Raw genomic sequence first — 13,269 nt, 5'->3', positions numbered from 1 at the left:
AGGAATGGGCCCCTCAAAGAAGGCAGGATGTCAGATTGTACAGGTTGTTTTGACGTGGAAAATCCTCTTGGAAATTCCTACTGTTCACTCCTCTGACTTCAGCTGGAGATATTTTATATTGCAGTTAGCTCAACAAAGGAATGTCGTGCTTAAAAAATCGAATGCCAAAGCTTCACAGCATTAAGACAAGCTCTCAGTGTGACTAGGAAGAAACTTCACAGGCTAATTTCAACTGCTCTTTCGTGGTCTGGCATCAAAGTTACTATGTGCACCTTAGTGTAGGCAGAAGAGGAATACTGGACCATAAGAACCATAAATCAGCTAATGTGAAGGAGCAGAGCTCTACTAAAGTCAAAGGAGTAAAGCCCATTTGCACCAAACACACCATCTCTGAGAGATAAGAGGATTCTTACCTTCTCCAAGTAAGTGTAGCTCCATGATTTGCCATCAGCAAAGATCCTGGATGTAATCCTGCCAGACTGATCATACTCCATCCTTTCTGACATTGTGCCCCTCTGAATCCCTGCAATGTGTCCTCCTGGGGAATAGGTGACATTGACCCCATTCAGTCTGCTGCTGGGTGACCAGAGGCTGGGCCTCCCCGCCTGGTCGTAGAGGATGCGGAGCGTGAACTTGCGGTGGTCATCATAGATCTTCTCTGTCCTTGTCACACGGTCAAAGTCGAGGGACAGCAGGTTTCTGTTGTGAACCTACAGGAAAGAGATGGAGAATTAGGAAGCTGGAAAGAGTTTAAGTTACAAAGACCACCCTTTTCTTCACCAAACACCTCTTTAGACCACACTGGTGAGCATCCATCTGTTCACTGCCCCTGGATAAGAGGCAATTTTCAAAGGAAGACTTATCCTACACTGCTTCTGTTGACTTCAGTGAGGAGAGAGGCAGAAAAACAGTACTTCCAAAACATCACCCATGGTGAGGGAATATTGCTCATATCCCAAACCTAGGCTTAGAACTGCTACAGCAGATGTGATTATAGACCTACAGAAGATACAGTGACAACTTGTTGCAAGGAATATTTGTGAGGTACTCTGCTTATCAAACCTAGGTTATATAGTCTTGCTGTCATGCACATCAGAAATAATACTTGTAGAAAGAAGATGGATGTTGTCAACATAGTGGAAATCAGAGTTTTTCTCTGAGTTCATATACACAGAGAATATACTGCAGGCAGTGGAAGTTGAGTCTTTCCCCTGAGATGAAGTATGGAGGCCTTGACCACTGTGGATATTACACAGAGCAGGAACTTTTGTGTGAGAGCTGGAGTTTCAGCTTCATTGTCCTGGGGTTATTTGGTGTTGGATAATTACACTCCTGTTACCTCCACTGCCTCTGCATTTCCAAAGATCAAAGGTATCCACTTCAAAGCTAGGAGCAGGAATACATTCTGATTCAGGGACTGTAGCACACAGCAAAAGAAAAAGAATCTGATAACACAAAACTTGTGTGCAAGGAGACTCACAAAGAAACATCACCACAGCAGCAAGGATGAAAACCCCACATTCCCAGTATGAGCTTGCCAGTGAAGGCAGCTCTTTTGCCATCCCACCACTTTTAAACCTCTTTCAGCTACTGAACCTGTCTTTTCTAGAAAGGTGTAGATTCTTCCTGGATGAGTTTCAAACTCCCTTTGCAGCCTTTTAGCTGCAGTCAATAAACCAGAGTTTGCTGCTTGCTGCAAGGTCTTCAGACCAAGTTAAAAACACTGCCTTACTGCCCCTCTGGGTAAAGCCAACACTCCTTACCTGAGCACTGTTCTCAGCCCTGGTTTGGCTTTGATCTTAGCCATGGCTTTAGGGTGTATGATTGAATTCCCACTATATTTCTGAGGGACGTGGGAGTATCTGAGAGCTACACAGCAAGAGAAAGGATGAGGTAGAACAAAGAAGGGGTTCCTTGGCCCTAAAGGAACAGGAGAGGGAGAGGCAGGACCACTGCAGTGCTTTTGTGCTGTGTGGGTAGACAGTCCTTTCCAATCCTGACTATTCTATGATTCTATGTCTGTGCTGAAGCTTAGAGACACCACAGCATTGGAATTCAAAAGAAGGCACCTCAGGAGCTGGGAAATCAGTGCCATGATGTAATTATGAGGATGATGTAAGAGGAGGCAAGTGCAACAGTGATTTTCAATTAATGAGTAACAATGGTAGAAGGCGGCTATGACTCGAGGGAAGAAGTGTTGTGGAAAATAGATAATATTCTAATTAAATATGTGTAAAATAGAATGTATATTTGTGATGGAAGAAGGAATCAGCCACCAGCCCGCTGTAACAGGTGAGCTGGAAAATAACTACAAAGCTATCAAGACTCTAAGTACAGATGCACACATAGAACTAAGAGCATTTTGGTATCTTGTAGGTGCTTGCTGCCATAAATAGGGAAACAGAAGTGGCAATTGCTTGCAAAAAAAGCAAAGCAGGAAGGAATAGCATGTCTGTCTTCCTCCCATTCACAGTGCAGCTCCAGCCCAGCAGCTGCAGCTTCTTCTGCTCCTGGTCTCTGCCGAGAGAGCTGGAAATAGCTCTTCCAGGGTTGGGATTGTCATCCAGGCTGAAAGTGGTCCCCTGACCCGTGTGCCAGCAGCAGTGCCATTCTGTCTGCTGGAAGGACCAAGTAACAGGTCCCCGGATGGCTCTTAGGTTCAGTCCAAATCTCTGTATCCCATTACTGGTGCCCTAAGTCATTCCACTCTCCCCATGCTCTAGCAAGTGATTTCTGCAGGACTAGTTGGAACCAATCTTCCTTTTCATGAGTTTTTAATGATTTGTTTTCTCCTGCTTTCTTGGCGCAATGTCTCTTCCTTCCCAGAAATGCTGCAATGCCAACAGCCACCCCTCAAGGTGATGGGCAACATAGAATCATAGAATAATTAGGGTTGGAAAGGACCTTAAGATCATCTAGTTCCAACCCCCCTGCCATGAGCAGGGACACCACACACTAAACTATGTCACCCAAGGCTCTGTCCAGCCTGGCCTTGAACACCTCCAAAGTTGGAGCATTCACAACTTCCTTGGGCAACCTATTCCAGTGCCTCACCACCCTCACTGTGAAGAACGTCTTCCTTATATCTCACCTAAAGTTCCCCTGTTTAAGTTTAAAGCCATTATCCCTTGTCCTACCACTACAGTCCCTAATGAAGAGTCCCTCCCCAGCATCCTTGTAGGCCCCCTTCAGATACTGGAAGGCTGCTATAAGGTCTGCTGGATATCCTCTGAACAGCGCCTAAATCTTTTTCACCCTTGTTCAATGGCATGTCCTGAATAGAAGGGAATTTTCTGCAGAAGAACTGAAAGGGCTGCAGGCTTCAGTCCAATAACCATGTGTTATGGTGACCTGCTAAATAAGGTGCTACATCCGAGTCCTTAACCTGGAATAGGGTCTGAAAAGCTCCTGCAAAATGCTTTTGCCCCTCAGAGCGTTTGACAAGGCTTGTGATCAGCACAGGATTGAGGCAGGGTAAATCTAAATCCACAGTTCACAGCGTATTTGATATCCCTCTATAATGTGCAAGAGACTAAATTTAACCCCAGGCTCATGTTCCACAGTACTTCATTCAGTCCCTTAGCTTGCTCTGGAAAAGCAAGAGCATAATCACACCACCATCTCTGAGTTCTCCAGTGCTTCCTATGGAGCTCCTTTAGCTTAAATGATAATTAAACAACATGCACTGATCTCCCTGGGAGCACAAGGGCACAGAAAGGGAAGATTTCTCTTGAAAACACTCTGGCAACCTTCAGCAGAGGAGGGCAAACAGTACTTCTGCAATGAGAACTCCCGGAGCCAACAACATCCATGTGATAAATGGTTGCCTACAAAGCAATTTCCTCAGTGAACTGCTAAAACCATTGGGGTGAGCATCTCCAGGCCTCAACACCTTGTGCAGATGATGCTGGGCTGTCCTCATTAGTCAACACACCAGGAGTGGTAGCAGCACATCCCTCTCTGGTCACGTCGGTCCTGGAGAGTGTCTGGGACACTAATTCTTGATGCCACCATTAATTGGCTACCAAGGTCTTGGGAAAAACAAAGTGACTTACAACAGGAGTTTCTATGGTTAAAGGAATAAAAGAGCTGAGTCAGCAGTTCTCTTTCAGCTGTCCTATTTACTCCATTGTCAGAGATTATTTTATATCCTTCCTCACTGGAAAAGTCAAGTTTGTTTAAAAGGAAGGAGCTCTGTTCCTTGGAGCTGAACGCTCTCACTGCAGATGGACTCTGTGTTGCTGTTGGCCAGTGATGGGTTGAATTTGTAGCTGGACAGTTTAGGAGATATCTCACTGCTGGGTGGGTGGATCAGAGTATCAAAACTTTCCATGGGGTGTGTGGGATAGGAGAAGGGAAAGGGGCTGCTTTAACATGTTTGTGCTGCTTTACAGCTGCCTGTCCAAGTGCTGAGCCAGGCTGGGATTGGTGGAACTGGAAAAAAGGTCTTTCCCTTCATCCATGCAGAAGTCCTTGCCCTGTGCCTTACCCCTGCAATAAAGCAGCATAGGTATTATTTTCTAGGGAGGGTCAAGAAGGCAGCTGTGAAACTGGTCTGATCATGCTGGGTGCTGGTTGAGCTCATGGCGAGAGGTCACCAGTCCCCAGGAATACCCTACAACCATGGGAGGAAGGGCCACAGCTCATAAAATATGGATCCATGTGATGGCAGAACGAAGGATGCTGGTTTCAGGGGAACTCCCTATTTCATAGTGACCAGATCCTGTTCTCCTCATCTCAAAGGCTTCACAGAATGCAGCCTCTTCAAGCATGTTCTTTCCCCATGGAGCATCATGTCTTTGCTGCTGTCTCATGCGAGCAGTGGGGATGAGGGGAGAGGGAAAGCAGTGATTTACTCACATATGGCTGAAAATGATAACATTTCCCCAAATGAACAAAAATATGTTGAACTTAATTTCCCTCAGCTTCTCCCTTGCCAGGGAAAGCAGCAATTACTGGGATGAGGGAAGAGGAGAACATGACACACAGAGAATGTTAAATGTCAGGCAATCCCTAAGGAGGCAATTAGCACCTTGCAGGTTTATGTCTTAGGGGTGCAGATGCTGCCATGCAGGTACAGACAGGCAGCTTAAAACATCTTGTACACCCTCAGCTGTTTTGAACCCCTGAACAGAGGCATAACTGAGTCCTTCAACCATGTAAGATGCTCTGCTTCACTAGAAGGGTCTCGATAGGCTCAAAATGTGAATAAATGCTGGCAGATTTATAGGGACATCAGTAACCAGCCTGAAAACTCATTTTGCAAGTGTTTTTCCAAGTGCAGTACAATATAAAACAAAGACACATTCTGCATTTGAATCTACTGTGAGAATTTGGGAAGATAAAACTGACATGGGCAGCTGAGCTGTGGCTAAATGAATGGAAACTGCTTTGAACACCCAATAGCTGTGACAAATTTCAGAAGAGTCTCTCCTTTCAGCAGAAGACCTGCCTGATCATTTCATTGGTTCTTAAAATGAAAGAGAATTAAAATACCCAAGACAAACCAAACCAAAGGGATCTGCAGGTATGCAGCAGTTCCCACTGAAGGACCAGCTTCAGCTTTCACTACTGTTTTCTCGTGATAGCAAAAAACGAGGTTGTTGAAACAAGGGGAAAAAAGCAGAGGCTGGGCTGGGGAGGGCGAAGAGCAATACTTGACAAGTGTGAGTGAGGAGAGGTGGGAGAAATCACACCAAGAAGGCAGGGGTCATGCAGCAGGGAACTGGGAGAGGTGAAGAGCAAGGACAAGGAAACATATATCCAGAAACCGGAGCATTAACCCTAACCATTCTATGATTTTATGGTTAATATCTGCTTGCAGAGCTGAAATGCAACTGAACAGCTGCAGTCCTTTTGCTGTGGTGGCATTGCACAGCACTAAGCATCTTCCTCTGAGGGGTCTGAATTTGCCAGGTGCTGAGCAGCTTCCCAGGAACCGCTCATCAGCCCATGACTGAGAGTAGCAAGGAGCAGGGTGAGTGCACAGGACTTTCTATGACAAGTTACCAGCCCTGCCAAGCAGTTAGCAGGGGGAGATCTTTAACCAGCCCTGTGGTGCGTTGTGTGGAACAAGGTTTTCAAAACACATCAGTCTCAAGCGCTGAAAGGACCATCAGGCTGGAGCTGTTTGTAACACTTCGGGGAGCAATGACAATTGTGATGCACTGCCCTGCAAGCCCAGCTCAAGTTCAACACATCAGCAAGCATCAGGAATCCAGACATTATTCTGAGGCTTCCCAATGAAACATAATCATAGAAGGGTTTGGATTGGAAGGGATGTTAAAACTCCCTTTTTCCCTTTAAGAAGCCTTCTCTTTTCCAGGCTGAACAAGTCCAGCTCTCTCAGTCTATCCTCATGCTTAGAAAGCTTTTGGTGCTCAGGTTAATTACTGCTAGCAGTAAGGTTAGAAAATACTTCTACTAATTGGTGCAGTATTTTATAGTTATGATCGTCCCTTGCTTGCTTCAACAGCCTGACACGATGGTTAAACCTGTGGTTGGACCAGAGGTTAACTTGTGGTTAACCATCAAGTTATGGGAGGTCACACATTCTCAGTGGTGCAGAGGACTTGTAGGCAAATCAGCAATCCTACCTGTGATGGCTAAGAGAACATCAGCACAGAAAGATATATTCAAGTCATAAAGGCTGTATCACTGACAGTGAACAGGTAGTTCTGTGTCCTGCAGCCTCATCCTTATTGCAGGTAACACAAGCCATGTCCCTTTCTGTCACGAGACTGGGAACTGATGAGGTGGGAAGTGAAATCCAAAACGCTTCTCACTTACCCTCAGCCGACGTCCAAAGACGGTGACCTGCCCTCTCGCTTGCTCCTTCCTCTGCCTCCACTCCACGAGATTGAGGCCGTTGTCGATGGGCAGGGTGACATTCCTCTTCCCCACCGTGGGGTTGACTGTGCCAGCCAGCAGATGTGGCTCTGTTTGCAGGGCCACCTCCATGCCATTAGCGAGCATCAGCCTGAGAGAGCCATCAGCACCGATGTAGTAGCTGTTTCGAACTTGGTCTGAAGACAGAAGAGAGATCTTTTGAAACCCAATGATAGAGCCCCAGCTTTTCATTTGCCCCCTTACCCGGGCTTCATCAGCATTTCTGATGGTTGCCATCAAATGCACTTTGTCACTCACCTATCCCATTCACAGTGAACAGAACATTGGTTTCATCAGTGATGGACAACCCCATTTTCATTCTGATGAGGTTCTGCACCTCAAAATTTACAGCAAGATCTTAGACAAGTTAAAAAAGGCACCAATATAAAATCCATGTAACACCCTAGCAAAGGACACAGCTTCAGACCTCTTCCTCTAGGCTAAACCACTGGGTGGTGAGATATGTGTTTTAAATCACAGTCCGGATGAAAACTTTCCACATTTTTATATCCTCAAGATCCCAATTCCACCACAAGAGATGAAAAAATGGGGCCACCTCCTTGTCTCACCAGTGACAGGAAATTGCACAGAGAGTTAATGCTCGCCAGTTCCCCAAACAACAGCCAAACCCTTTCACTTGGGAAAGCTTTCAGGAGGCAACCAAAGTCCTCGTGTTTGGAGAGAAAGCAGAGGCACTAAGCTTGCACACATCTTCGTACAACTGGCCTCCGCTAGCTCATGAAAGATCAGCAGAATTTGTGGCCAGGATTTGGGACTTCGGGAGCGGAAGAGAAGAACTTTATCTTTTCCACATCCTTCAGGAATGAGGCAGGCTGAAAGCCCATCCTTTGAACCTCCAGCTGGCATTTCTTTCCGCAGAGAGGAGCCCACGAAGGGTAAGAAAGCATGAGGCTTGCTCAGTGCGGAATGGCTTTAAAAGCACATTATACAAAGACTGCCTTATCTGAAGCTCCTCAAAAGATGGAAAATATTACCGTTTCTGTCTCCCAGGCTGCCATAAGTACCTAATTGTGACTAAAAATACCCATTAAAAATTCATGTCAATTGTTTTTCCATTCTGAAGCAATTTGGGGTTTGTTCACTACTTGCTCTGCCATAGCACAGCAGGAAACGAGATCATAGTGGTATTATCAGCTCTCATCTGGACAAAACAGATCAGCAAAGAGCACAGTTTGGTATCTTTAGGAAAGGAAACCTGAAACCAGTTGGTTTTTTCCTATAGTGAGTCTGCTCCTGCTCCTGTTGTAGCCAGCTGGAGTCTTGCCACACTGATCTCAGCAGGACCACAACTCACTGTATACAGTAGTAATAGTGTCAAACTGTGGTGGCACTGGATTTTGCCACTACAAACATACAGCAGTGACCCATAGTGTAGATCCAAGTATTGTAGCTATACCACTGAGTAGTGAAGTTGATTGATTGATAGTCTTTTGACAGACTCCAGCAGGATCAAACCCACTCCATGCTTGGTTCTGCAAATGGAGAGGAGGGGCTGTCACACTTCTCAGATGCTTGGTTGGGTGAGAAAGTGGTAGCAGATGCAGTTTACATCAAATCAGTGAAAAATCTCTGCACAGTTAATATATCCCTTCCAGGAAATGGGAAAGCTTGAAGGTCACCATGAAATTCACTGGACATGTGATGTTCCCTTTGTGTCACATAAGCAGCACAGAGGGGTTATGGTGGATTGTCACCAGCAGTGTGGTACAGCGTGGGGTATTTAAACCCTCTACTTCCAACATTATCCCAAGAGAAGACTCTTGCCTGGCTTTGGAAGCCATTTTTTAAGGGCTACATGAAATCCAGGGGCCACGGGATGTGGTATTTTATGCTGCTTTGGTTCTAAGGCCCTATTTTGGCCTTGAACAAATGCTCGCTTTGTCACTGGTCCAGAGGACAAAATCCCACAGATGTGCTGAGGTGCCTGTGAGCTGCAGAGGCTCCTAAATCCATCCTACAGAAATCCATAACCTTCTGAAAACGCCTTCTCAGATCTCACTCATTCACAGTGTGATCCGGGATTCCTGAGAGGTTCACCAAGGATTTGGGAAAGCTGGACAGAGCTGTGAGTCCAGAAGGAAAATGCGCGAGCACCTTGCTTGAAGAACAACGGGGAGGGCAAGACACTCACAGACCTTTAGAATGGCTCCAGCTCCATCCCTGGAGAAGCACTTGGAAGGCAAATTACATTTCAGCTGTGCTCAGTACTTCCCTGGGCAACTTTGCTTCAGTTTCTACAGCACTGCCATGAACAAACAGCTACCCTAGTTTGGGAATTCACAGTCTCTAATGCCTGTGGGAAAGTCAGCCTCAGCAGGTCACAGGCCACCTCTGCTGCATTGCTATCCAGATCTTCATTTTAAGATAAGTGAGTTTCTTTAGATCCAAGCATTTCCATAATTATATACTTCTAAAGATAGTTAAGCTGTTTGTAATACCACATGTGCTGATGGTAAGAGTGGCCCTGTGCTGGAGGGCAGTACAATGAGGTAATTGACTGTGGCACCATTATCTAACTGTGCCTTCAGCTCCGGGTGTATAAATCACATCACAGTCAATTATGTCTCTAAAGAGCCCACAACAGTGGGCTCTATTGCTTAATTAGGCTCTTGAGGTGAAGCCAACCTCATGCCTGTGCAGTTGCCAGACGTCTTAATGTGAGTGGATGGATGGGGCAGGGTAGAGGTTGGATCTGCTTTGCAGGCTAGAAGTAAAGAGTAAGAAAGACATTGTGTTCCCTCCAGGAATAGTGAGGATGGCTTGAAGGGGCTGGCACGCTCTCATGCTGCCCTCTCCAGAGGCAGGAAAAGAAGTGTTCAGGCACAGCAGGCACTTGCTTTTAGGAAAAGAGAGAGGGGAGGGGTATGTCAGTGATGTGGGAACAAATGTGACTCTGGAACACATTGGTCTCACTTGGAGCACTCCGTTCCTCACAAGGGGAAATGATGTTTGACAACCCACTGCCATCAGGCACAGGCTAAGAGTGAATGAGAGCTGGGGAGTGAAGAAAGCAGTCTGAAAGTCTCTTCCCTTTCTCCAAGCCCCAGGGAACAGGAGTGATGGCTCACCCTGACCCTAAGGAGCCTTCAGAACTTGTGGCTTGTGCACTACAACTCCTGCTCCTACCAGTATTTCAGCACATTTTCCCCCTGCTATTAATTCCTCTTTTATTTCCCACTTCATCACTTTTCCTCCACCTCATCAGTCCTCCACTTCCCCACTTTACCATCACCAGCAGAACTGTGATCATTTCCAACAGCCACAAACTGGTCCCACCAGTCCTACCCTGGCTGCCCACCTCTTTCTCCTTTGTGCCTCTCCACACCAGCCCTTTAGCTCAAACACAGGTCTTTTGAGGACAGAGATGGTTATTTTTCTGGATGCTTCCTTGTGAATACTTGAATAGCCAGGGAACCAAGAATCACAGAGATCCCAGCATCCAGCTGGAAGCCTGTTCCAGGATGAGAGTAACTGCTAAGTTGGAAGCCATTAAGAGAATGAAGCAAAGGGGTCAGCTGGAAGTGCAGCTAGATTTATGCAACCCTATTTGTTATAACAAGAATGGTGATGATGATGGAGGACTACACGGCAAAGGCAACCAGCTGAGAATGAAGCAGAGAACAACTGCAGAGCAACTACAGAGTGAGGGAATGTGGCCAAGTAGGTGTGAGTGTGCATCTGCACCAGCATGTAGGGGTGCTGAGCAGGCAGGTGAGACAGGTGAGTTTTTGTGCTGGCATTGTCAAGATGATGCCTGTTTCCTGATCACATAATCCCAGACTGGTTTGTGTTGGAAGGGACCTTAAAGCTCCTCCAGTCCCAACCCCCTGCCACAGGCAGGGACACCTTCCACTAGAGCAGGTTGCTCCAAGCCCCTGTGTCCAACCTGGCCTTGAACACTGCCAGGGATGGGGCAGCCACAGCTTCTCTGGGCACCCTGTGCCAGCGCCTCAGCACCCTCACAGGGAAGAGCTTCTGCCCAAGAGCTCATCTCAATCTCCCCTCTGGCAGGTTCAAGCCATTCCCCTTGTCCTGTCCCTACATCCCTTGTCCAAAGCCCCTCTCCAGGTTTCCTGGAGCCCCTTTAGGCCCTGGAGCTGCTCTAAGGTGTCCCCTTGAGGAGCCTTCTCTTCTCCAGCTGCCCCAGCCCAGCTCTTTCAGCCTGCCTCCAGAGCAGAGCTGCTCCAGTCCTCGCCGCAGCTCCGGGGCCTCCTCTGGCCTCGCTCCAGCAGCTCCACGTCCTTGTTATGTTGGGAACCCCAAGATGGATAATCCATTATGTCCAGCTTGGCTGGGAGACGGACAGTGGTCAAACTCACCTTGGAGCAGGGTGTAGAATGCTCCTGATGCTGACAAATTGGTTGTTATTGTAACATCATCCTTGCTGGAGGTTTCCACCTGGACGTGCACGGAACTGTCGGTATCGCTGCGGAAGCTGCTCACTTGGCCAGTAGGGAAGGTCACATTGGTCAGGCGGCCAAAGCTGTCATACCTGAAAGGCAGGATGGACTGAAGTCAACAGCATCAACATTGGACTGAGATATAGGAATCATGCTTTAAAGCAGAGACCACGTCTTGAAGTCTTCACCCAGATTTTTCCCTGAGAAAAACACATTGTCACTGTCAGACTGTCTTGAATTTTTGGCTTCATGAGAAGAAAATCACAGCTTTTAGCTGAAGAAAATCAAGCACAGAACAGAAAATGACTAAATAAGCATTAGCCTGTATTTTAACAACATTTCCCCCATACTTTGCACTGTGTTTCTTGTTTACAAGAGTAACTTTATTTCCCATCCACTGTGCTGTGACTTATGGAAAAGCACTGGCCCGCGCATCCTGTCTAGCAAGAACCAGGAGTTTATGAAGGCCACCCACTGTTTTCTCTAGTTGTGTCCTGAGCTGTTCAGAATTTGTTTCCCTTATATTAAAAGCTAATATTAAAGTAGCAGCAAGGACCTGCCAGATTGTCCACACCAGACAGAGAACTGCCCTTTGTGAACATGATGTAGAGCCCTGAGCGCAGCTGAGACCCCCATGTCTACCTTATACTGTTCCTAGCACCATCTGGAAGGGCTGGTTTAAAGGTGTAAAAAAGCAGCTCAGTTTTCACTCCTGCTGTGTCTTTGGCTTTTCCAATGAGGGAAACAACATAAGCACCATCTGGGATGGCTTCTGTGATGTGGACACTCATGTACCAGGACCCAGATGAAATAAGCTGCATACATGCAGGTCACACAGCAGTTAACAAACTGGGGGGGGTATTTATCAGTAAAAAGGAAGAGCAGACACTTGTGTCTAGAGGCCTCCTGAGCCAACACACCATCCTGCCTCCCATTTGTGGCACTGCCAAAGTGTGCCTTTGGATCACAGACTGAGCTCAGAGCAGAGGGTTGGCAAGGGACCTTTGCTGTGAGGCTGTTGTAGACTGCAATGGGGAGCAGCAGGATGCTCTACTGGCTTATCTCTGCAGAGCTGTTGGATCTTCAGATGAGGTGGACCTTCACGGGAAAAACAGGAGAAAAATTCCAGCAAAAGCAATCAGTGATAAGTGTTTGACTTCTTCCAAGTCCTGTCCATATCATTTAAGAATGATTTATATGATACATAAGAATATCATATCAACAGAAAGTATCACTTGAGGATGGGTGATATCACAAGTGAATGGGTGGGTGAGCAGAGAGGACTCATTCTTCTGCGTTACCTGTTGGGAAGCCTTTGATGTAGCACGGTGTCCAGTGAAGGCTCTATTCCTCAGAATTATAAACTAAGCATATAATCATACAATCATAGAATAGTTAGGGTTGGAAAGGACCTTAAGATCATAATGTAAATGATACATTAAGGGTAACAGCTAAGAAATCATTATTTAAGAGGCAACCCCCCCCCCCCCCCCAAGGTTTAATTTAGAAGAGGGGAAACAAGCAAGTGGGAAGATGCAACCCTGACAGTGATTGTTCTGAAGAGGATTATAATGAATTGTTCATCATGTCTGAGGATGTGACAAAAAGGAATCAGCTTGGATGGAAACAAGGAAGTTTCAGCTCAGAAGCTGGAGAACATTTTCCAGGCCCATGGTTGTTCCAAGCAACAGATGGAGCACTGGAAACCCCATTGTTCAACGCTTTTAAGGATAGGGGAGAGGAATGTATTAGGGAGAGAGTAGATATAGTTGATCAGACTTTGGAGGCAGTAGATGGTTGTGGAGCTCTTGATCCTCCTCTTCAAGATTACTCTGAGGTGAGGAATAAAACCCCATCTAATAACAACCCCCCCTAAACAAACAAAATGAAGGGAAAGGAAGGGAAGGGAAGGGAAGGGAAGGGAAGGGAAAGGAAGGGAAAGGAAGGAACAGGGGAAGAA

General features: G+C 46.5%; 1 protein-coding gene across 1 annotated transcript in view; it reads right to left on the bottom strand.

The window, feature by feature from the left end:
* The window catches only part of TENM4 (teneurin transmembrane protein 4), a gene marked incomplete at its 5' end in the record, with an annotated part of 47,903 nt that overhangs the window by 18,877 nt on the left and 15,757 nt on the right, over window positions 1-13,269 (bottom strand). Inside the window, 3 exons of the mRNA XM_010022225.1 lie at window positions 414-710; window positions 6,790-7,025; window positions 11,229-11,401. Coding sequence (XP_010020527.1) covers window positions 414-710; window positions 6,790-7,025; window positions 11,229-11,401 — 706 coding nt within the window. The remainder of the gene's footprint in view (window positions 1-413; window positions 711-6,789; window positions 7,026-11,228; window positions 11,402-13,269) is intronic.

Source organism: Nestor notabilis, unplaced genomic scaffold, assembly GCF_000696875.1.
Source record: "Nestor notabilis isolate BGI_N333 unplaced genomic scaffold, ASM69687v1 scaffold1859, whole genome shotgun sequence".
Lineage (NCBI taxonomy): Eukaryota > Metazoa > Chordata > Aves > Psittaciformes > Psittacidae > Nestor > Nestor notabilis.
This window is presented reverse-complemented; position numbering and strand designations above follow the sequence as displayed.